The following is a 26545-nucleotide window of genomic DNA, read 5'->3' on the forward strand; positions in this document are numbered from 1 at the left end:
ACTTTTGAAGAGCTTTAGGTAAATAAAGAAAGTGATCTAATTTATATTTTAAAAAGACCAGGCTGACAGTTCTGTGAGAAATGGATTGGAGGGACTTGAAAGTCAAAAAGGAGACACCAGTCAGCAGGCTGCTGAAGTACCCCTGGTGAGATATGATGATGGCCTAGACAAGGGCAGTATGAGTGGAGATGGAAAGAAGTAGAAAGATGGGGATATATTTTAGAAGAAGTGGAGCCAAAGAGGGGAAAGAGGACGTGGAGGTGGTGACAGTGAGAAGGGCCGAAAGGGTGGGGTTTCTGTTTGTCTTTTGTTTCCTCCCTCCCTCCCTTCTTCCCTCCTTTCCTCCTTTTCTTTCTCTTAAAAATTAAACAGTGACATTTCTGTGTAGCCATAGTATAGTCCATGTTGTTGAGAAGGGGAAAATAGTTTGTGATAAGACTGGAAATGCAGATGCCCTATGGGGTCTGTTATTATGAGATTTTTATCCACGTTCTAAGTATAGTACTTATATATTTAACCTAGTAAAAGAACATCAGACTTAAAAAAATGTTTTAAATAACTTACAAGGAAAGAAGTATATAGTGGCAAAATCATGGGCTGGACTTAAACAGATTTGGGTTAAAAGTATAGCTCTATTACTTTTCTAACTTATAAAATAGGGAAATAAAAACTATTTCACATGGTTGTTGTAAAGTCTAAATGAGAAAATGCATATAATACACTAAGCACACAGTAGGTGCTCTGTAATTAGCTGAGAAGAAAATGTTCTTCTCTCTTCTCGATCAAACATAAAACGAGTAACAAGAACAGCTTAGAGATTTTCCAAGCTTGTGGAGGCTTAGAAACAAGTAAATGGGATTTCTAAAGGCAAATTGCACTTGTTTCCTTATTGGCATAATTAGTGATTTAGATTATAAATAAGAGATTAACAACACGCAACACAATGTCGTTTTCAGGAATTGATCATTTCTCTGTAACAGTATTAAAACTTTTATTAACTGCCTTTAATGGGAAGTACTTTAGAGTGTGCCACGTATTGGACAACTTGCAGTGGAGAAGTCACACCATGAAATTTATGCTTGAAAAGCCAAATCATCCAAATATCAGTTTCACTAATTAGGTTCTTTACATAAGTGAAAACTGGAATGTTCATCAAAAGAGGATGCATAGTTAACCAGTGTTTGTGCCAAACCCACCATGCGCTCAAATTCTATATAAGCTATAAATAAAAAAATAACTTGCTTTTAAAAATACATGTACCATCGGATTTTTCTTTATTAGAAAATAACTGACATATAATATTTATTAATCATACCAAAAGAAATAGCAAACCCTGCTTTTAATACTGAGGCATCTTCTCATTGGCTGGCACCATCTGTGACAAATCTGAACTCTACTGTTGTTTACAGATATACAGCTGCAGCCTGAGTTGGCACCAAAACCAACTATTGATGCTGTGTTCTTTGCATCCTTGGTGCTGGCCAATTCCTTGAGAAAGAAGATGGGGAAGAGAGGTTGCAAATACAGAAGTCATAAGAATAATTGATAGTTTAAGTCTATTTCATCTTAAAAAATACCTTCCCTCCATCTTGAAACTCCACTAGCTACCACCCCTCTTTCCATCCACATCTATGGGTTCAACTACATTGTTGGCTCCTAAACCTGTATTTCCATCCTAGATCTCATTCCTGAGCTCCATATCTGGATCTGGGTGTTTAATGTCTACCCCAAAGAAGCTTTGAGTTAGCCTGGCATTCCACAGAATATACACCTCCTAAATACTAAAGGCAGACTGTGGGTGGCAGTTTTGCCCCTATTTTTAAATGCCAGATGATACCATGAAATGTTAATAAAGACAAAGTGGTGAATTACCCCAGAAAAAATCCCTACTTGTACTTCTAATAGAAAATATTATTTCATAGAAAATGCCTATCAAGGTAGTATGATCAAGGTAGTATGATTAGCTCTGTCATGTGTGGTTAAACAGACCATCAATTTGAAGGAGAATAAAGGATGATTACCAAGACATTGAGGAGCCCTGGTGGCACAGTGGTTAAGCACTCAGCTGCTAACCGACAGGTCGAGATTTGAACCCACCAGCCCACTCCGTGGGAGAAAGATGTGGCAGTCTGCTTCCGTAAAGATTTATAGCCTTGGAAACCCTATGGGGCAGTTCTGCTCTGTCCTATAGAGCTGCCATGAGTCGGAATTAACGCTAAGGCAGTGGGTTTGCTTTGGTTTTGGTTTACCAAGACATGAAAGGCATTAACACAGCAGTAGGTGAAGCACCGGATGAGGCATTTACTCAGTGTTCACTGCCACTTCCATCTGGTAGGAGGTGGGACACTTTTTCTTTAAATCAAAATGACACATATCTATACAGTATAAAAAGTGAGACTTCTACAAGGCTCATAAGTAACAACAGCATTTCTCTTCCCCAGCACTCTTCAGATTCAACCACTTTAAATTAGTTGGTTATTTCTTTTGGTATTTACCTCCATATTTGTTAACAACATGTATGTACTTATTTCTTCATTAAAAAAAAAGTTTTTAATCTATTCTTAACTTTGGTAGAGGAGGATTTAATGTCCACCCTGCATCCACCTCTTTCTACACACTTCCTTGTCTCCCCTCTTAACAGTTATAGCACAATATTTGGTTAAATCAATATGGTGTGTTTACATTATTTGAACTATGTAAATATTCAAGCTGAACTATGCAGTGTACTACGATTACATTTTTCTTCTTGCACAACTTTTTGTTTTCTTTGCAGTTAATGATTGTTTTACTTTGTTATTTGCGTATTTTTTATAGATCTATTATTTCTTCATTCCCAACATCCCCAGCCAAGGTGTAATTCTTATTTCAGTAAGTTCAAATGCATCAAGTAGTCTATTACTCTATCAGTTTTATTTTTTTCTTGGAGACATTTGAGTTCTTTGTTCTCCTGCTTTAATCTGGACTCACTGCCCTTTACATGAGGCACAGATATCATTCTAGGATTTCCCTTCATCACCATTCTGGAAATCCTCTTTTTCTTATTTTTGTGTGTATCTCTTACTTCCTGGGTCCTGTATGTTCCTCTTTCTTGGCCTGTTCTTTCATTTGGTGGGACACATCCTCCAGTAACTTCCTGAAAAATGATGTATGATAGTTAAATTTTTGAGCTCTTGCCTATCTGAATGCCTTTATTCCAACCTCACGCTTAAGTGACAGTTTGGCTAGATGTAGAATTATAGGTAGGAAATAATTTTCCTTCATAAACTGAAAATATTGCTCCCTTGTCTTCTAACTTCCAACGTTGCTGTTGAGAAATCTGATGAGATTTTGAGACTTGATCCTTTTTATGTGGCCTGTTTTCATTTTTTTTCCTTCTCTGGAAACTTTTAGTATATTTTGTTTATCCCCAGTGCGCTCTTTGAACCAGTTCAAACCAGTTCAGTCATGGCTAATGAAGCGAAACCGGAACAGACTCAATTTTTTTAATTTGGGTGATCTGGAACCATAACTGGAATGGGAAAAATTACAGGTTGAAACCCTGAAATGGGAGACTTGAAAGAGGTGTAGTGAGCCCTTTACAGAGCCTGATGTGTGAGATTGGATTATTGCCAGGACTGAGAGTGACACACGTTCAAAGCTGTGCGGTAGGCCGCCAGCTTAGAGTGGGGCACAGCTGTTTCCAACTGTGCGAAAAATCCAACTGGCATGAGATTTGGTTGCTATGCAATGCATACACTGCCCTTGTTTTCTAAGAGGGAGATTAAGTTTCTAGAAGGGCTACTGCTATAATTTTTCCTGTTCTGGTTATGGTTCTGGTTTACCCAAATATCAAAAATTTGGGTCTGTTTTGGTGTCACTTCCTTGCCTGTGATTGAACCAGCAAGAGCTTGTTCAAAGCCCTGACCCAGTGTTTTAAGATTTCACAATGATGTGCCTAAAGGTTGAATAGCACTTGTTTTCTTCTTATCCTGAATGCCTGGCACAGTACTTGGTCTGGTGGTTGGCACTTAGTAGATGTTCCATAATGTAGGTTGAACCAAACAAAAAATAGCAGATGAAATGATATTCAGTAAATGATATAAAATGATTATATTTTTTTACTTAAGCATTACTGAAATCAATGTACTGAAAATTCAGAAAAGGGAAACTGACATTTATTGAACAATTATTATTTGCCACATATTTCCAAATATGTTATCCCATTTAATTCTCAATAACTTGTATAGGAAACATCTTTTTAATTAATCCATGATTTATTTGGGCTTTATGGTAAAACATGATCATAATCCAGATCTTTCTTGTTTCGTTCTACTGAGTTTTAAATATTAGGTAATAATTTCCTACTGCTTTAGGGAATTATTAACATTTTAAGCCCTGATGATGTACGCTTGTGTTAAATATATTCAGGTGAAATCGATCCATTCTCAAGGGATCGTGGTGGTTGTTCACAGTCTTTCAGTAAGAAAAGGCTGTTCTTTTCTGGGTTATCTACTTTGGTTCTCTATTCAGCCATTGAAACCAAATACGAAAAGTATTGTATAAGTAAGAACGCTGTGACAAACCATTAGGAAAGGCAAACACAACCAATCAGGAAAGAAAGAGTAGAAGGGAAGATCAAATCACAATATAAGGCATTCACTGCAGAATTCTTACAAATTTAGGGTTTGTTTACATTTTATTACGAACTTGACACAGACACTGAGGGGCTGAGAACTTAATGGGAGCCAGTATGAAGTAACGGTAGTCAAAGTCGAAACAAAGCTTCTCTGCTATAATGCAGTAACTTAAAACAAAGACCTTAATTTATCGAATAATCAGCCATAAAACATTAATAATTAATGTTGCAGCTTATTTTAGTATTATCTATGAAGTTTGCTAAGCAAATAGTGTGAAAGTTCTTTAGTGCCTAAAAAATACTAATTTTAAATCAGGACTTTTTGATTGTTTCAGATACATCAGTTTACTTAACGCACTATATGATCGCTATGAGTAGGAATTGACTCGATGGCAACGGGTTTGGTTTATTGATATATTAATTTTAAATAATCCTTAAATAGTCATTCAAATAACTTCCTCTAAGAGCTTTCTAAGCAAAATACATTAAAGTAAAAGTTGGCCAGAAAATAGGCTCCTTCTACATCTTTCACCGTGGATTAATTATACAGGTCTAACTGACACCTGTCTCAGGTGGTTATGCAGAAGCTTAACCAGAGGATCTATTTAGTGCTGTGTTTAGTTAGTAGAGCACTGCGCTAGTCCTAACTGTTCACTAACAAGCTGACTGAACTTTACCTCTATTTAAAATTGCTTTACCTTTCTAGGTCTCAGTTTCCACATATGGAAATTAAGGGATTTAGGGTCTTTCAGAGTTGATTTGGGGGCCAGTTGGGGGAAGCATACAAACTCTTTGGAGAAACTGCCATTCTCTGCTCAGAAAAATGCTTTTGTGTGTATACACAGTACCTATGCATGCACATACATGCACAACTGAGAATATAATTTCAGAGGGTTACTGTGAAGATTAAATGAAATAATGAATATTAAATACATTTTGTAAATACTTAAAAATGTTATTCATCTTTTACTTCCCCACGTTGGGGGGGGGGGGTTCTTTAGCGTCGTAGTTTTGATAGAAGCCACAGAGAAAAAGTGCTTTAACTCTCTTTCAGGAAAGAGAGATTTTGAAGTACAACTATCAAGTTGCCTGAGTTATTCCACTTTTTATAAGAAGCAGTTTCTTTCAACAGTTACTAGGGTTTGTTTTTTGGAGGGGGCTGGCAATCTGTCATCAAAGTGTTGACAAGTGAAATTTGACAAGGTTGAGATGGTATAGCTTCGGGCCACTTCAGAATTTTACCCTGTCTTCCCTATTTGAAGAGAAAGGATCTTTTTTCATTCTTGCTCGCTTCACAACAGTCTTTGATTTATATGCTTTTTAAAACGGTAACTCCAAATTGACAAATTATTTTGGCATTTAAAGCATTGGTTTAGATAAGAGCATTTCAGTGTTCTCTTGTCTTTAACTGAGCTCTTTAGGAATTATTCCTGAAATTCAGTTTATTTTTTCTTCAAAGTCACATTTCTTTCTTTCAAGTGTAGCATAAGACTGTATTTATGGAATTATAATCTAGAATTAATTATCATCACATTGCCAACATTTCTGTTTTCCTCGTCTTTTTATTGTTGTGTTGAGATAGTCAGTCCTCAAAAGAATTAAGTCCATATTTTTGAAGATCACAAAGGTAGGTAAATGTGTTGGGGATAGTGGTGACAGAAGGTGATTGTTATTATTTGCTTATGCAATCCATTGCATGACTATTTTGCATCGTCGTGGAAAAATGCACCTCAGCCTGATACAGATCTTTTTGGAATAATTGAAACTTGTGTGCAGCAAAATATTTAAAATGAACATCAGCAAACAAGATGTTTGTATTAACAGGAACCTAGAAAATGGCTATGCAAAGGTCAGCACTGATCTTTAAATATTAGTGAAATTTAATTTGTTGCATGTAATGAGTAGAATGAAGAAGAGGAAGCAGGCCGCAATGAAGAAGCTAGTGATAAACTGTTTAAAGGCCAAAACTGCTTACAGTACGGAAAATGTTAAATTGACAAGATCCATTTAACTAAGTAAATTAAACAGTTTGAACAGTGCCCTAGTGGAATATTTTCCAAATTTGAGTACAAAAGGAGATTTGTAAAGATTTCCACCACAATGTATTTCAGGAAAGTGAAGGGACTCCTACTTTTCTTTCTAGGCATAGAATTTCTTCTAACTTTTTCTAGTAAGAATGCTGTGCAGGTTCACTTGGAACATAGCGATCTGCAATCTGCAGCCTTTTGCTTTATCCAGAAATGGTGTCATCTGACCAGTTGTTAGCAGCTGTGAAGAACCACTCTCTGGCCACGGGCCTAGATCTCTTTGGGACTTTGTGCAGCACTAGCTGAATTGAGTTCAAAAAGCTTCCTATTTAATGTTATGCCCAGCTTTTTAAAGTTGTGGATTCTGCATTCTCTTATTTCCTTCACATATAAAGGTGATGAAAATTATTTTAAAAGAAGTATTTCCAATGTATATAATAAGGGATTAATTTTATTAATACACGAGAGAGATAAAGAACTCAGTAGAAACATGGGCTAAAGATAACCATTGCCGTCGAGTTGATTCTGACTCATAGCGACCCTATAGAACAGTTAATTTATAGAAGAAGCAAAATTGTTAAAAAATACATGAGTGGGGGCCAACTTAGCCAACTGGCATAACATAGGTCACAAAAATAATGTGAATAGCATCTGGGGTGTTAAAAGCTTGCAAGCGGCCATCTAAGATACAACTGTTGGTCTCTACTCATACGGAGCAAAAGAGACTGAAGGACATCAAAGGCTCAAAGAAGAAACTGGTCCATGGGGCTAATAGCCCACACAAATCACAGCCTCTTCTAACCTGAGACCAGAAGCACTAGATGGTACCCAGCTACCACTACCGACCGTTCTGGCCAGGGACACAATAGAAGGTCCCAGATAGAATGGGAAATGTAGAACAAAACTCAAATTCCTAAAAAAGGCCAGATCTACTGGACCCACAAAGACTAGAGGAATCCCCAAGACTGTCGCACTAAGATGCCCTTTGAGCTTGGAATTGAAGCTATTTTGCAGGTCACCTTTCAGCCAAATAATACATTGACTTATAAAATAAACAGTATCACCCATGAGTAATGTGCTCCCTAAAACAATTAGCTATATGAGACCAAACAGTCAACATTTACCCAAAAGTAAAGATGAGAAGGTGGGGGAGGTGGGCAGGGAAGCTAGATCAATGGAAACAGAACAGGCAGAATGGAAATGATGAGAATGCTGACACGTTGTAAAAATTGTAACCAGTGGCATGGAACAATTTTTGTAAAAATTGTTCAAGGGGAACCTAATTTTCTGTGTAAACTTTCACCTGAAACACAATAAAATATTATTTAAAAAAAGCGTGAAAAGATATTTGATCTCTTTAATGAATAGGAAAATGAAACTTAAAATTACAAGAACCCATGTTTAACTTACCAGACTGACAAAAATTAAAAACTTGATAATGCTCCCTGTTGTCAAGGATGTAGGGAAAAGTGCAGTCATGTTATTGGTAGAAATGCAAATTGGTGCAGTCATCTTGGAAGACAATTTGGCAGTACCTATTAAGCACTCGACTACTAACCGAAAGGTTGGCAGTTTGAACCCACCTAGAGGCACATCAGAAGAAAAGCCTGGTGATCCACTTCCAAAAGGTCACAGCCTTGAAAACCCTATGGAGCACAGTTCTACTCTGCAACACATGGGGTCATCATGAGTCAAAATTGACTAGTTGGCATCTGGTTTGGTTTGGTTATCAAAATGTAAGGTAAACCTGTGTATTTTCACGGTAGTATTATTTGTAAGGCAAAAATTAGAAGCAAAAGGTTGTTCACTAAGAGAACTGTTAAGTAAAGTATGATCACTTTCCTGTGCAACGTCTTGCAGCTATTAAAAAGCAATAAGGTACATCTGTATATGCTAACAGAGAGAATATCCATGCTGTGGTGTTCAATGGAAAAAAAAAAAGCTAGTTGTATGTATAGCATTATCCTGTCTTTACAGAAATACAAAACAAGTCAGTATGAGTGTGGGCATATTGTAAGGCATCAAGGAAGTCTGGAAGGCCACATGCTACACTGTGCAGTGGCTCCCTTCAGTGTATGTGGGTGTGGGGGGGGCGGGGGATCCGAGAGTACAACGTGTTCATTTTAACACTTCTGTATTGTTTCATTTCTTAAAACAATAAGCATACACTAACTATTGTAATTTCAAAACCCCGGAAGAAACAAAAGACCAGACAGGGGGTCTAATGGGTGTAAAAGTTTCTCTCTTCATTTTTTGTACACTTTTAGGTCCTAAAGCTTGTTTTTTTAAAAAAGGGACATGACAGTGTTTTTAAAACACTGTTCTGTGCTTTTGTGTTTTACTTCTATCAGTTAATTGCTTAGTGTTATGTGTTAAATCTAAAAAAATCATAATGTAAGGTATTTATCCTTTGACATTTATTGAATACTTGCAATGGATGCTTATTATCAAATAAATAGGCCCTGAGTATTTACGCATAACATTTAGGTTGAAAAGGTTTCCTAGGCTTCTGAACTGATCTAAAACTATATATGCTATGAGATAAGACTTGTGATATAGCTTTATCTCTGTCAGTTTGTGCTGTGGTGATTTGCGTGTTGTGATGCTGGAAGCTATGCCACCGGTATTTCAAATAGAATGATCTAGGTACGTTTTAAATAACAATTTAATAATAAAATTTTGGAAAGTTGATGTTACTAGGGGAGCTAGAACATTTATTTGATAGCTGCTGTTTGAATCAAAGGATAAAATTTTCAGTATTACAGGCGATTAGTCATACAATACCCACTAATAATGCTCAGCACTTTTCATCTTCAAAGCATCATACAACATTAATCCTTACAACACTCTTACAAATGTAGGTCAATATCATTATCCTTATTTCTGTAGGTGGGGAAACTGAGGCATAGAGGCTAAACAATTTGGAGTAAGTTTGTCACAGCAGGATTAGAAAGAAGGCATTTTTGGCTCCGAGCCCAGCATTCAGAACAGTGGGACCACACCTTTTTCAGCAGACTTAATCTTTGTTTTTGATAAAACGTTACTTCTCATTAAACCAAATTGAGGTCATCTCTACATCAAAATTTAAAAACAAGAAACTTGATACTATTAAAAAAAAATACCAAACCCATCGCCATTGAGTCGATTCAATTCTGACTCAGCGACCCAACAGGACAGAGTAGAACTGCCCCATAGGGTTTCCAAGACTGTAATCTTTATGGAAGCAGACCGCCACATCTTTCTGCTGCAGAGTGGCTGGTGGGTTCGAACCACCAACGTTTAGGTTAGCGGTTGAGCGCTTAACCACTATGCCATCAGGGATCCTTGATTGCTACCAATAACCACTTAAAAAAAATTTTTTTTTTCTCTCCCGTAGCTTTTCGACACTCTGTTGTCCTAATCTGTCTTTTTCATTGTCTCCTAACTGGGGCATTACCAAAATTCCTAGCCTTGACTTTATTTTTATTCTGGGAACTTACTCAGTGACTTTAACTTTCTTCTCCATTTAGAAAATTCCAGAATAGTTTTTGTATAGCCCAGGCCCCTTTATTTCTAGCTACCAGGTGGACATATCTACCCAGATGTTTCCCTTGTACCTTAAACTCCCCTTGTGTCTAAAATTCAGCTTATTAACATTACCAAACTCACTCCTCTTCTAGACTGACCTGTTTCTAAGTATGTTTTAGTCCAGGCCCTGCCTTAAAACTAGGATAAACCAGGTGGGAACAAGTCTGGTTAAGGGGTTCCTAGGAACCAGGTGTGGCCAAGATATCATTGCCAGGGTAAAGAAGCTGAATCACACTCTAAGAAAGAAGAAGAGCCAGAGTTACAAACCAAGGGGCAAGGCAAACATGTAACAGGACACCCAGCATCCTGGTCGGTGGCTAGGAAAATTGAGGTGTGTGGGCTAAATGGTTGTTGTGAACAGAGGGAATGCACTGGTACCTTTCTGACTGGCACAAGATGAAGGACGCATGGAGCCTCCATGTTCTAAGCAAGGGCCGCTCTTCCTGCAGTAACCAGATTCCCATCCCTTGGTGATCATTCTGGATTCTTCCTTCTTCCTCACTTCCACAGCTTGTCAGTCCCCCCTATACACTATTGATTCTTTCTTCAAAAGATCAGAATTATTTACATTATCTACATTCCAACTTCATCTTCATCATCCCATTTCAAGTCCTTGATACTGAACAACAGGGTTGCGTGTTATTTTATTGCCTTTCTAACAGGTCACTTTCATCAGATACTTCTCCACTCTTCTCTCCCTGCCTCCCCCACCCCCCAAGCTAATCTTGGCAACAATTCTGATCTGTTGATTACTTTTACTATTTTCCTGGATTAGAAACGTTTTATTATTCTTCGTTAGCTACCCAGTAAAATAAAAATAAAAATAAAAAAATATTCAGAGACTTTCTTAGTGTGGTCCTGAATCTCATGCGCCAAACCAGATTACTTATTATTCCTCAAATAAACCTTGCATTTTTCTGCCTAATTTATGCTTTTGTATATTGTTCCCTCATTTTATCTCTCTTCTTCATACAATCTTCACGTGACCTCTACTTTATAAGATCTTTTCTTTATTATCAAACTACTATATCTACTGAATATCCATAGCCCTTCGTTTATGTTACCAGATTAACACTTAACCACCAATGGCTTCATATTGTTGTTTTTGTAGCTTTTTAATATGCTACACTGGATTATAAGCTATTTGATAGTAGAGACCTTGTTTTATAAATCTTTGTATCTATGACCTACAGTAAAATGTCATATACAAAAGGTGCTCAAAGTGTTTGTGATGGTGAATGGACATTAAAATATCACAGGGCTCTCTGAGGTACAAATGACCCAGTGTTCCTTGTATTTCATTCAGTCTTTTGTTATAATAGGTTCAATCCAAGCTTGAGGTCTTACTTTGAGACTTCTTCGCCCTTTTACACAAACTCTATCATTGCATAATTGTTTGGTTTAGTGCTGAATATTTTTTAAATGCTTAATTCTGGTAACATGCTATCAATTAAATGTGTTCATGTATATGCTCAAGTATTAATATAATACTATGTTGGTGTCCTTGGACAAGCTACTGTGGGAGGAAGTCATTGTTTTATGCAATTTGAAAATTATCTAATGATTAGGCACCTAATACAAGTAACCAGTGGTTTCTTTTAAATTCATGCTATTTAGTTGCCTTTATTTCTGTACATTTTTAATTAAAAATAAAAAAATCATTGCCGTCAAGTCGATTCCGACTCACAGCGACACTGTAAGACAGAGTGGAACTGCTCCACAGAGTTTCCAAGGAGCAGCTGGTGCATTTGAACTGCTGACCTTTTGGTTAGCAGCTGTAGCTCTTATTAGTGGATAGATATTCATCAGAAAGTCTATTGATAATAAATAGCAAGTGTATGTTGTAAGTTTATGCCCAAGGAGGCTTCCCTTAGGCTCTTTGAGATTTTTGGTTTTTGCTAAAAATACATCCATTTTAAATGTCTTGTTAGTGCCATAGTATCATTTATCTTTGTTACAACGAGAGCAATGTCTTCTTTTTCTTATTTCTTTCTTCCCCATCTTGTTTAGAGTTTATTTGCCTTCAAGCTTCCTGTACTTCTCAAAACAGTAAAAATAGCTGACTTCAGAGGCCAGCAAACTGCATACTTAACTACCCGGCAGAAGATAAGTGTTTTGCAGATTTATCTGGTAACTAGTAATCTCCAAATCTAAAACATAGTTGTTTAGTTTTCAAAAGAATATGATCAAAGTATAACAAATCACAGCATCTTAGTGTAACTGTTTCTATTTTGCATGTTACTTTCTCAAAATTTAGTCTATATGGTAACAGTTATTCTTAAGGCAAATAATATTAATTTACTATAACGTAACTCATTTTGGAGGAGACACTTAAGCTTTGAAACTTTTTAAGAATATAAGTGGAAAACAAGATGTGGCTCCCTAGAATCTGCTCATGTCTCCATTCTCAAAATTCTAAATTTATACTATCATAGAGTCTCTCCCCCAAGAGAACTGTCATCCTAAATTTAGGTTGAGCTCAGTTTAAATCATGCTTCTTATTCTCTCATGGAGATTAAGAGTTTGCAGAATGATCTTCTAAGACTGTCATCAACTACCTTATAAAATTAAAATAAATTTGTAGAAGTTAAAAAGATATTTAAAAATAAATGAAAAATTAAATTATAGGAGGTTTTTTGGTTTAGGATCTTTCCTTCTTTTCATTTGGATATTTCTTTGTCCTATTCAATATTCAGTAATAAGACAATTTGCTATATGTATTTGTCATTCATTCATTTTTCCCCCCTGTGTGGCTCCACACGGTTCGGCAGATACTACTTTTGCTCCTGTTCTAAGCCACGTGCATCGGGTTTTATCCCCCAGGGAAGTGCACTAGGGTACTGAGTGGGGGACCATCATCTCGGTTTACTTTGTGAAGTCTTCCTGAATGATTTTACTACCTTCCTAGTTCCTGCCCTCACCCCCCTCTTGAAATTCAGAATACAGCATTCTTCTGAAATTCTTCTCTTCCCTCCTTCAAAACAACTATTTGTGCACTAATACAGTATTTGAATAATACAAGCTCAGTCTTGACTACTTCCTCCAGGCAGATTTTTTAAACCAGGAAACTACCAGCATTCTTTTTAACTGGTGGCATTCTTGAGTAAGATGCAAGACATTTAAATGTCTTTCAAAAAATTTGCACGGTGTAAAGATGGCAATACATCTTCAGGGCTAAAAATGATAGTGATTTGGTCCCCTCCCACCCTGCCCATCTAGTTGTTGTTATAGATTTTGCAGATTTGTTTTACTTACTCCATTAATTCTCTTTAATTTTATATGGCCTTACTAGCAGATATTTGAAGTTCAGGGGAAAAGAAGGGTAAATAACTCCTATTTCACTATCTTTTGCCCCCCTTGCATGACCCCTTGCAAAGCCCTCTCCTTAATCACATGTATTTTGGGGAGTCTACAGGAGTTGTCTCATAATGTCGATAAACAAATTCAATCAATTACTAATGGACGTTGGCCATTTTCTTTTCTTCCTGCTTCACCCACTACTTGCTAGCCTGCTCCATCAACTGATTATCGCTGCCATTCTCTGGGTGGTATGGGCCACTGCTTGGCCACCATGTCTACTTTTGCTGAGTACAGATCCTGTTTTGTCTGGTTACCACCACTCCAAATAAGTACATTAACCCCACGAGCTGCCAGTTCTGCCTGCTTGCCATTGGTCACCACCACCTGCAGTCGCTTCTCCACTCTTATACCATATCCTCCCTGTGGGGCCACAAAACAATGTCTTTCTTGCTCCTTTGTCCTGTACTCTTTAGTGGGAACGCAGAGTAGGGTTGTTTGTACATCAGAGCATTTTAAGAAATACCTTGTACGTTTTTCTCAGACCTCTCACCGCCTTTGGAACCAGACATGAATCTTTGGGTGCTGAGCTGGAAGACAAGTCTAGGTCATAGACTCTACACTGTATTGTTCTCAGAATTTCCCCTTATGTCCAAATACAAAGGGTCAGGGGCCTTTAGCTTGGCATGCAAAGCTTTCGACAAAGCTCGTTTTACTTATTCTCTCCAAACACCATAATCTCTAAGTAGCTTAGGACTTTCAAACTTAGGAGAGATATGGACAGTGAACCTATCAGCTTTGAACTAAAGGCCTTTCTGCCTCATAAAATAGCCAATGTGGATTTTAGACAAAACTGCAATCCACTCTCCATTGTTGTTAGCAGGGAAAAGTTTTGAAAAATTTCTTATTACTGAATTGACTTAAATTGATTAATAGAATTTCATATACGGTCATCTGTTGATATGTAAATAAAGATGTGGCTCTTTGGGTTTTATTTATAAAACTTTATATTTGATTTGCATGATAAAACCTTTTTATATAGATACAGACAGCTAAATTTCAGGCTAGTCTTCCCCAAATTATCATAAATTCTAATTGTTAGTACCTGAATCAACACTAAATTGAAGAATGTGGTATTGTCTAGTAGTCTAGAAGCTGGTGACATTTGACGCTCAGTATCAGAGGCTGTGTGTACCTATTTCATCACATCCTTTCTTCTCTATTGTAAGTAAAATATTAACTCATTTGCATAGCCTGGTTCAAATGTACCTCTTGAGTAGAGACTTCTCCACATATTGATGTTTTTCCTTCATAAAATAAATATTGTACTTAGTACTTATTCATTCATTTCACATTATGACTTTTGTGATGCAGGGACAGAGATAATATTTATTACTGTAGTAGCAGCAACAGCAGTGGTAAGGTAATTGAGTAAAGGTACCTTCAAAACAGTCCTGAGGAAGGTACTTTATTACACATACTTTATAGCTGGGGGGACGGAGAAGTTAAGTAGTTGGTCTAAGTTAGCTAGTAAGCTGAGAAATTAGGATAAGAAACCAGGCAGTCAGTATCTAGAATCTACACATTAAGCTAAATAGATGCAAAATATATATTTATTTAATTCATTAACTGATTTTTTTGAACAACAAAAACTCACTTATCCAAATGAGAATGGTGCAGTTTACTTATTCTACTACAGTAAGTATTTTGGTTAAAAAAAAAAGTAAAACTCTAAAGTCATAATTTTGAAATAAGCCTCAGAAAGCAGTTCCAAGAACGTTGTTTTGAACTTTTTGGAGTAATGGCAGCCTCGCTCGAGTCATTCCCTAGATGACAGCTCTGAAAGATAATACTCAGTTAGTTTAAAAATGACTAATTAACATAATTCCGCTTTTGCTCCACTACTTGCTGAAAATGAACTGTGTCCTCTCCCGTAGTAAAGCAGCCCACCAGCTCTCCCCCTCCACACCTGTACACAGTGGCAGCCAGCTTCTGGTTTGAGCAGAGCATATTTAGGGATTGACAGGTCCTTTGTGTCAGCCCTTAGCCCTGGCGGCGCGGTGGTTAAGCGTTCGACTACTAACCAAAAAGTCTGTAGTTCGAATCCACCAGCTGCTCCTTGGAAACCATTTGGGGCAGGGGAGCAGTTCTGCTCTGTCCTCTAGGTTCAGTACGGAGTCACTATGAGTTGGACTGGTTTGGGGTTTTCTGTTTTGTTTTTTTTAGTTTAAAACAAGAAAGGGAGTAAATTCAGATCAATCTAAAATTTACTATTGTTATTACAAGCTGTTTCCTTCCCACCCTTTTCAGCTTCATCTATCTATCACTTTCCACTACACGCACCAATCTACTGCCATACCTTGGACATGCCATCCTTTTACTCAAACTACTGTGTACCTCCTTCCACCACCTCTCTGTATCCCAATTCAGTAAAGCACTGAGGCTGTGAGCACAGATTCCACTACCTGCTGGCTTTGTGCCTTCTCTGTGCCTCAGTTTCCTCATTGGGGAGTAATGATGATATTACTTCAAGGAATAGCTATGGGGATTAAATGAGTTAATTCGTGTAAAATGCTTAGAACAATGCCTGGCACAAGTAAGTGTCTAATAAGTTATCTGTTGCTGTTGTCACCATTATTTTCATCATTATCTAACTGGTGTAATCCTATGCTTTTTTGAAGCCCCACCAAAATTTCACAACTTCTCGTAGCTGTCTCATTACCCTGCTGTTCCAGGCAGGGTTGAACCCCCTCTTCTGTAGAGGCCTTGGGTGATGCAACTTTTAACATGCTCGGCTGCTAACTGAAAGGTTGGTAGTTTGAGTCTACCCAGAGGTGCCTCAAAAGAAAGGCCTGGCAGTCTACTTCCAAAAGATCAGCTATTGAAAACTCCGTAGAGCAAAGTTCTGCTCTGACAAACATGGGGTCACCACGAGCGGTAATCAACCCAACAACAACTGATTGGTTAGTTTCACACAGCCGTGTCTACATTGTTCACTCTGCTATTTGAATTCTCACTACATTGAGCTCTAGTTAGTTGAACCTGCATCTGTTTCTTGATTATAACTGCACTGAGGTCAAATGTAAAGGTGAAGGAAGCATCAAGGAAGTTTGTACTACATCTAAAATTATTTTTTATTATCTATATACTGTCCACAAAAGAATCAAATGACTTACCCATATAAATGTTGTTGTTGTTGTTGTTAGGTGCTGTCGAGTTGGTTCCAACTCATAGCTACCCTATGTACAACAAACAGAACAAAACATTGCCCGGTCCTGCACCATCCTTACAGTCGTTGTTATGCTTGAGCCCATTGTTGCAGCCACTGTGTCAGTCCATCTGGTTGAAGGTCTTCCTCTTTCACTGACCCTCTACTTTACCAAGCATGATGTCCTTCTCCAGGGACTTGTCCCTCCTGATAACATGTCCAAAGTATGTGAGACGAAGTCTTGCCAACCTTGCTTCTAAGGAGCATTCTGGCTATACTTCTTCCAAGACAGATTTGTTCATTCTTCTGGAATTCCGTGGTATATTCAATATTTTTCGCCAACACCATAATTCAAAGGCATCAATTCTTTTTCAGTCTTCCTTATTCATTGTCCAGCTTTCACATGCATTTGAGGCAATTGAAAACACCATGGCTTGGGTTGGGCACACCTTAGTCCTTAAACTGACATCTGAACACTTTAAAGAGGTCTTTTGCAGCAGATTTGCCCAATGCAATGCATCGTTTAATTTCTTGACTGCTGCTTCCATGGACGTTTATTGTGGATCCAAGCAAAATGAAATCCTTGACAACTTCAATCTTTTCTCCATTTAACCTCATGTTGCTTATTGGTCCACTTGTGAGGATTTTTGTTTTGTTTATGCGGAGGTATAATCCATACTGAAGGCTGTAGTCTTTGATCTTCATCAGTAGGTGCTTCAAGCCCTCTTTCAGCAAGCAAGGTTGTGTCATCTGCATATCACAGTGAATAGTATGGGAACTTTTTTAGTCATCCCCCTGTGTTAAAGAAACTGAGGCTTTTTCTTCATCTCCAACAAACTTCTTATTCATTCAGAAGTTTCGTGGAAGGAGCATTTCTTTTATGATCACTCTAAAAAATGCTAATAGTGTTTAAATTACTGTATGAATTTCTAATATATAACATAGTATGCATAATATATAGTAATATAGTATACACTATAATACTATCATGCTCCTTAGAAGGGAGAATGGTGAGACTTTGTCTCACGTTCTTTGAACATGTTACCAGGAGGGACCAGTCCTTGGAGAAGGACATCATGTTTGGTAAAGTAGAGGGTCAGCACAAGAGAGGAAGACCCTCAATGAGATGGATCGACACATCGGCCGTATCTTAGTTATCTAGTGCTTCTATAACAGAAACACCACAAGCGGATGGCTTTAACAAAGAAATTTATTCTCTCACAGTCTAGGCGGCTAGAAATCCAAATTCAGGGTGTGAGCTCCAGGGGAAGGTTTTCTCTGTCTGCTGTGGGGGAAAGTCCTTGTCATCAATCTTACCCTGGTCAAGGAGCTTCTCAGCACAGGGACCCTGGGTCCAAAGGATGCACTATGCTCTCAGTGCTTTTTTCTTGTTGGTATGAAGTCCCCCTGTCTCTCTGCTCGGTTCTCTCTTTCATATCTCAAAAGGGATTGATTTAAGACACAGCCTAATCTTATAGATTGAGGCCTGCCTCATTAACATAACTGCCTCTAATTCCACCTCATTAACATCATAGAGGTAGGATTTACAACACATAGGAAAATCACATCATATGACAAAATGGTGGACAGTCACACAATACTGGGAATCATGGCCTACCCAGTTGACATATATTTTGGGGGGACAAAACTCAGTCCATAACAGGCTGCAACGATGGGCTGAAACATAGCAGTGATTGTGAGGATGGCGCAGGACCAGGCAGTGTTTCGTTCTGTTGTATGTAAGGTTGCTATGAGTCAGAATTGACTCGATGGCACCTAACAACAACAAAAATGTAGTATACACATAGTGTAGTACTGTATATATTTCCAAGCAAACATCTTAAAGTTATATAGGTTCCTTTCAACTTTTTGTAAAAAAAAAATTTTTTTTTTTTTGATTCAGATCGACCTTCTCCCAGTCAGGCCGAATTGAAAAAGTTGTACTTGATAGAAAAAGTCTCAAAAGTATTGATCACTAGCTCCTGCTGTTATAACTGAGAGGAAGTGTAAGATGTATATATATATATGTGTATATATATTTTATGCAGTTAGAGTAAAATATTGGATCCATCGTGTCATGCAGATAAACAAGCTAATCTGCATGCTAATGTGGTTTCACAGTTCTCTTTTAAGTAATTATGTTTCTTATTATAGTAACTATATACCGTTTACCTTGCAAATTCCACTTTAGTTAGCCTATTTGTATGTGAGATATTGTATTGTAAATATTTGCTTTGTATATTGAAAATGCACCACAAAATGTGTTTGTACCTCATAACTATCTAACAGATGTTTCCTTTCCTTAAAAATATAAGTTAAAAAAAAATGCTTATATACCAAATAATTCTAAATATACTCAGAGCCTTAAAAACTATACATATGCTATTGAAAACCTAAATATATATAGTCTTACTATCACATTTCTCAGTGTGATAAAATACTAAATCTAGAAAAAACTATATTTTCTCTTTTTCTAGAGTTTATATTTGGAAGGTTAATCAAGGATACAATAAAGTGTGTTTATTCTAAAGGATCATACCTCAAATATCAGTAGTGGCAAATGACTCTACTATTCTTAAGGGATTTTGATTTTATTGGTAATAGAAGATAATTAATTGGTACCTCTTTTTAATTATTTTTAAACAGGACAGAGATTTCTTCTGCCATCAGATGTCTTTCTGCCTGACTGAACTGCGCTTGTGGTCTTTGAAGAATACCTTACACATTGGGGGTAAATAAATTCTGGATTAATTTCAACATTCTTCAAGTCTAAGTTACAATGTTATAAACAAGTATTAGCAAAGGCTACAGCATGGGTTCTCCAACAAGAGTGGCATTATTTTGTTCATACTTAATGAAAAACTGGTTAATAGAAAATAATTCCTTTTAGTTACTCTGATTAACTTATTTTTTCTGATTGAGTTAGAGTTTCTGTTTTGAAAATCAACTTTGAAAATTAAATTACTTATTAATATTTGTTCCCTTTTAAGATATGCATGTGTTCAATTTTTTCTCCTGGGATTGTCCATAGTAACTGATTTATATTTATAAATACTTGCAGGCTAGCTAATGGTAGAGGCATTTTTATTTGATATTAAAATAACATTTCAAACATACAGCTAAGATGTACAGTTATTTTCGTGTTCTTTGCGTTTTACATTTTTTGAGGGGGTAGTAGTTTCAGTGTGTTTTTCAGTGCTTAGTAATATTATAAAGAGTATTTTATTAGGAAATATATTTATGTTAACATCTTTTATTCTTTAATTATCCAAAGCAGTTCTTGTATTTAAGAGGAAACGTATTTGTATGCCTTTAGCATCATTGCTAAGAAAATTACTTATCTTGCAAAGTATTGTTCTTTGTATCAGAATGAATGTCATCATATTTTCATTAAGTCTACCTTCCTTAAAATGTGTAAGAATGAACTTCCAGTTAAACAAGGTGAATTTAACACGTTTAGGCCCCTGGGTAGTGCAAATGGTTTGTGCTCAGCTATTTACCTGAAGGTTGGTGATTTGAACCCACCCAGCTGCACTATAGAAAAAAAGTGTGGCGATCTGCTTCCATAAAGATTACAGGCAAGAAAACCCTATGAAGCAGGGTAACACATGGCGTCGCCATCAATCGGAATCAACTTGATAGCAATGGATTTCATTTTTTAACTTCCTCCCAAAACGCTTCTAAAATTAGAGTAAATGAATTAAAATAAAGAAAGTGTAAACCTATGAGGACTAAGAGAATAGGAGAGGAGACAAATGCAGTTGGACAAGTTTTGGAAGATGGAAGGCAGAAGAAAGAATTAGCAGAGCTAAAATAACTAAATATCAAATGCCTACACAGGAGAATTCCACTGAAAGCCAATTTATGCCTTAAAACTCTGTAAGAGTACAGACATTTGAGGATCCCAATATTGAAGAAAAGGCGTATGTGGCATGAGGGTGCTAACAAAGGAACTTGAAAGTTTGCGTAAGGAGTAGTTAGACACCTCCCCTGCTGTGGAAATATTTAATTAGGGAGGCTGTAAACCTGGGGACACCAGGCCCAGTGGAAGAAGACAGGAGAGGCAATGAACTGAAAACAAGGATGAAGTGAAAGCCTGCATCCTGATGGGTGAGGCCACTTAATCCTACTTGGTTCTGAGACTGCTACAGCCAGTTGTACACTTTCCAAGAAAGAAAGAGCTTCAAGGACTCATCTCTGGAGCAACTGTATGGCCCCAGAGAGAAGACCTATCTACACTGACATTTAAGGAGGATCCTCCAATAACACACCCAGGCTTATCGGTGAAACCCACCAGCTGACAAGCCCTCTTCATGTACACAGGAGCCCCGGGGTGGCGCAAACGGTTAAGCACTCAACTGCTAACCAAGAGGTTGAAGGTTCAAATCCACCCTGAGGTGCCTCGGAAGAAGGTCCTGGCAGTCTGCTTCCCAGCAGTCACAGCCTTGAAAACCCTATGGAGCGGTTCTGTGCTGCAACATATGGGGTCACTTGAGTTGGAATCAACTTGACAGCAATGGGTTTTATTCATGTACACAGAGCTTCCAGTCAGCTTTCTAGTGCCTCACTTTTAAATATTCACAGAGAGCTGAAGATCACCAGAAGTTTGAGGGATGTCTCCAAGAGGAAAGAGAACAAAACAAATAAATGAATAAAAGGATCTCTGAAGAAATAGATAACATTGGAAGAAAAAAAAGCTAGAGAGACTTAAGAAAAGATACTGAATCCATGAAATAAGAATAGTGGTTTAAACAAAATAAGGAACTTCAGAACACAAGACTAATCTCATTGAAATTAAAAGTATGTAGCAGAAAAAAAAAATCCAAATTCCAAAGAGTAAAAGAAATTCTCTCAGAAAATAGAAAAATGTGAGGATATTTCACTGCAGTCGAAAGTATAAATCTGTCCAACTACTTTAGAAAACAATTGGGCATTATCTAGCATAATTGAAGATGCACATAACATATAATGTATAGATCGATAATTCTGTTCCTAGGTAAATACCCTAGCAAAGGTCCTGGCACTTGTGTACCAGGAGACATATCCAAAATGTTCCTAACAGTACTGTTTGCAATGCAGGAAACTAGAAACAACCCAATGTCCATCAGTAGGAGAATGGATAAATAAATTTAGGCAACAGAGAAAGTGAATAAATTATAGCTCTATGCAACAGCTTGATGAAGGCCAGAACCATAATACCCCATTGCCCTTGAGTTGAATTGGGCAAAAAATTAAAAAGTACATTGCACAAGAGTACAGATAGTGTGATTATATTTAGAAGACATTAAAAAAAAACAGGTAAAATTAAATATTTGTTTAAGAGTACAAACGTGGTAATACAATAAAGAAAATTAAGAGTATTATAAGCATAAAATTTAGTATAGTTCTGAGAGGGGAGGGAATGGAAATAGGAAGGGTCACCAGGAGGCTTAAAAGTAATGTTCTTTTTCTTAAATTGGGAGTTTTTTTAAAAATTTTTTATTGTACTTTAGATGAAGGTTTACAAAACAAACTAGTTTCTCATTAAACAGTTAGTACACACATTGTTTTATGACATTGATTAACAATCCCACGACATGTCAGCACTCTCCCTTCTCGACCTTGGGTTCCCTATTGTCAGCTTTCCTGTCTCCTCCTGCGTTCTAGTGTCCTCACCCCCGGGCTGTTGTGCCCCTTTAGTCTCATTTTGTCTTTTGGGCCTGTCTAATCTTTGGCTGAAGGGTGAACCTCAGGAGTGACTTCATTACTGAGCTAAAAGGGTGTCCAGGGCCATACTCTCGGGGTTTCTACAATCTCTGTCAGGCCAGTAAGTCTGGTCTTTTTTTGTGAGTTAGAATTTGTTCTACATTTTCCTCCGGCTCTGTCCAGGACCCTCTATTGTGATCCCTGTCAGAGTAGTCAGTGGTGGTAGCTGGGCACCATCTAGTTGTGCTGGACTCAGTCTGGTGGAGGCCGTGGTGGATGTGGTCCATTAGTCCTTTGGACTAATCTTTCCCTTGTATCTTTAGTTTTCTTCGTTCTTCCTTGCTCCCAAAGGGGTAAAACCAGTGGAGTATCTTAGATGGCCACTCACAGGCTTTTTAAGACCTCAGACGCTATTCAGCAAAGTAGACTGTAGAACATTTTATTTATAAACTATATTATGCCAGTTGAGCTAGATGTTCCCCAAGACCTTGGTCCCCACAGCCTTCAGCCCAGCAATTCAGTCCCTCAGGGAGTCTGGATATATTGATGGAGCTTCCATGAGCTTGCCTTGTACAAGTTGTGCTGGCTTCCCCAGTATTGTGTACTGTCTTACCCTTCACCAAAGTTACCACTTACCTATTGTCTATTTAGTGTCTTCCATCCCCACCCCTCCCTTGCCTCATAACCATCAAAGTTGTTTCTTTTTGTGTGTAAACCTTTTCATGAGTTTTTACAGTAGTGGTCTCATACAATATTTGTTCTTTTGTGATTGACTTATTTCACTCAGCATAATGCCCTCCAGATTCATCCATGATATGAGATGCTTCGCAGATTCATCATTTTTCTTTATCGTTGGATAGTACTCCATTGTGTGTATGTACCATAGTTGGTTTATCCATTCATCTGTTGATGGGCATTTAGGTTGTTTCTGTCTTTTTGCTATTATGAACAGTGCTGCAGTGAACATGGGTGTGCATATGTCTATTCGTGTGATGACTCATTTCTCTAGGATGTATTCCTAGGGGTGGTATTGCTGGATCATATTGTATTTCTGTTTCTAGCTTTCTAAGGAAGCACCATATCATTTTCCAAAGTGGTTGTATCATTTTGCATTCCCACCAGCAGCGCATAAGAGTTCTGATCTCCCCGCAGCCTCTCCAACATTTGTTATTTCCTGTTTTTTTGATTCGTGCTGGTAATGCTGGGGTGAGATGGTATCTCATTGTGGTTTTGATTTGCATTTCTCTAATGGCTAGTGATCTCGAGCATTTTCTCGTGTCTGTTGTCTGCTTTAATGTCTTCTTTAATGAAGTGTCTGTTCATTTGCTTTGTCAATTTTTTAATTGGATTATTTATCTTTTTGTTGTAGAGGTGCTGGATTTTCCTGTAGATTTTAGAGATTAGACCTTTATCTGATTTGTAATAGTCAAAAATTTTTTCCCAGTCTGTAGATTCTCTTTTTACTCTTTTGGTGAAGTCTTTTGATGAGCAGAAGTGTTTAATTTTTACAAGATCCCAGTTATCTAGGTTATCTTCTGAAGTTTGTGTGTTGTTGGTTATGGTTTGTATCCTGTTAATGCCATGTCTTAGGGCCTCTAGTATTGATCTGTTTTTTCTTCTATGAACTTTATAGTTTTTGGCTTTATATTTAGGTCTTTGATCCATTTTGAATTAGTTTTTGTATATGGTATGAGGAATGTGTCTTATTTCAGTTTTTTGCAGATGGACATGCAGTTTTGCCAGCACCGTTTGTTAAAAAGACTATCTTTTCCCTGTTTGATGGACTTTGGGCCCTTGTCAAAGATCAGGTGACCATAGGTGGATGAATTTACATCTGGGTTCTCAATTCTGTTCCATTGGTCATAAACTGGGAGATTTTTGTACTTTTTAACCTTGTATATCTTCTTCTGTATTCTTTAACATTACATGTAACCTTTTGTATTCATTCAATACTTAAAACAATTTTAAAACAAATGTTAAGATAACATTTTTAGTATAATGCTTTTATTTAATAATACACATACAAAAAAAGGACTTTCAGGAGAAAGAAAACCAAATCTATTGCTGTCAAGTTGATTCCAAGTCATGGGAACCCCATGTGTTACAGAGTAGAACTGCTCCATAGGGTTTTCTTGCCTGAACTAGATTGCCAGGCCTTTTTCTGTTGTGCCACTGGGTGGGTTCAAACCACCAACTTTTAGGTTATTGGATGAGTGCAAACTATACCACCCAAGTACCTAAGAAGAGACAATAAAATGTTATTACTAGCTATCTCTAAATAGTTAAAGTATGGTTCCTTTATCTTTTTTGTGCTTTTATTATTTTCTATAATGAACATATTATTTTTATAATCAGGAAAATAATTATGTTGAAAATATGCATAAATAGGATAGAAAAAATGATATGCATGCTGTGACAAAAGACAAAGATAAAAAAATAGGAGAGAAAAAATAAACTTATTAGAGGCTCAATCTGGGAACTTCTCATTGAACTAATAATTCCAGGAAAAGCAGCAGAGGACAGGTGGAAATTGTCAAAGAATTATTACTAGAAATTTTTATAGAATTAAATGAGTTTCTAGATTGAAATGGCCCATTAAGTACCCAACACAGTAAATGGATAAAAGACGTATGTGAAGACTCATCATTGTGAAATTTCAGAACACCAAATCTGAAAAATTTATAATAAGAAAAAAACAGGTTGCACACAGAGGGTTGGATTCAGATTGAGCTTGACCTTTTCAAGAGCAACACTGGAAGCTATGAGGCAATGGAAGGTTGCTTTCAAAAGTCACAGGAAAATTATTTCCAAACTAGTGTTCTCTTCCCAGCTAGCTCATCAAGTGAATGTGGGAAAAAAATATAGACATTTTCATCTATGTAAATTCTCAGTAAATTTACCTTCCCTTTCACAGTAGGCTCCAAGAGCATTGTATTATATTTTTGACCAGTTATCTTGTAAATGTTTCTAAGTTTGGATTTTCTGAAGTTTCCTCACAATTAGGTTTGGATTATGCATGTTTGGCAGGAATATCCCAGAAGTGATTCTGTGTTCTCGATGCAGCCTCTCAGGTGGTGCACCTGTTTACCCTTTACTGATGATGTTCATGAGTACTTGATTAAGGTGGTGTCTGCTAGGCTTCTCCACCGTAAAGTTGCTCTTTCCCCTTTGTAATTAATAAGTATGGTGTAGGGAGCTACCTTGAAACTATGTAAATATCTTGTTCCTCATCAAACTTTTAATATATTTATTATTTATTTATCTCTATGTACTCAGGGTTTCTGTTTTATTCTATGGTTATATAAGCCATTAGTATCATTATTTATTTTGATGTTTAAATTGTCCTTGATGTGGCCAGTGGGACCCCGTTCAGGCTGGCTTCTATTTCTTTTTGATATGTCCCTGACAATATTTGAGCACTTCCATGCTTTCTGGTACAACAGATACTCTGGACTCATATTATTCTTTCCCTGCCCCAGCCCTGGAATCAGCTACTTGTCTAAGGAGCTTGGTTTCTTTTCGAGGACAGTGGAATCTAGAAGTGAAGGTGTGCTTGTTGCTATTGGAGAATCACTGCGCCCAGACTCTCTCAGTGGACAGAGCTGAGGGAATATACGTATGCGTGTGTTCATGTATACACACACATTTACATCCACATCCACTTCTATATCTAGCTCTAAATATTGAAAACTATGAATTCAAAGCAGTACTTCCAATTCCAGTCCACCACCACAGTGTTCATTCTGATTTCTTCCCTTTCTATATTCTCAGGCAGAGGGAAGTCTGAGACTCCATTATCTTTAATTAATTTGCTTACTTAATCTATATGCAATCAATCTCCTGTCTCTGCTGCCACTCCCTCCTCTGTGTGGGTGCCCTTCTCACCCTATGCAGACTATAACACACCATGCTGGGCTACCACCATATGTGGATGTCCTACTCACCTTGTTCAGCCTCTGACACCCTACACCAGGTCATTGCCCCATGTGAATTTCCCTGTCACTCTGCTCTGGTTCTGACACAGCACGTCAGCCAACTCCACATAGATAGATACCTTCCTCATCCAGCTTGGGCTCCGACCCCCGTGTGGGGCAGGTCTCCTATGCAGATGCCCTCCTTGTCCAGCTTGGGCTCCGACCCCCGTGT

General features: G+C 37.5%; 1 protein-coding gene across 1 annotated transcript in view; it reads left to right on the forward strand.

Moving 5' to 3' along the window:
* The first annotated feature begins 206 nt into the window (after positions 1-206).
* Positions 207-26545, forward strand: part of WDPCP (WD repeat containing planar cell polarity effector) — a 294162-nt gene continuing 267823 nt past the window's right edge. The window contains exons 1-4 of the mRNA XM_012555700.2: positions 207-269; positions 2815-2868; positions 12220-12339; positions 19361-19445. Coding sequence (XP_012411154.2) covers positions 207-269; positions 2815-2868; positions 12220-12339; positions 19361-19445 — 322 coding nt within the window. The remainder of the gene's footprint in view (positions 270-2814; positions 2869-12219; positions 12340-19360; positions 19446-26545) is intronic.

The sequence above is a fragment of the Trichechus manatus genome, unplaced genomic scaffold (genome assembly GCF_000243295.1).
Source record: "Trichechus manatus latirostris isolate Lorelei unplaced genomic scaffold, TriManLat1.0 scaffold00004, whole genome shotgun sequence".
In the NCBI taxonomy this organism is placed as follows: Eukaryota; Metazoa; Chordata; class Mammalia; order Sirenia; family Trichechidae; genus Trichechus; species Trichechus manatus.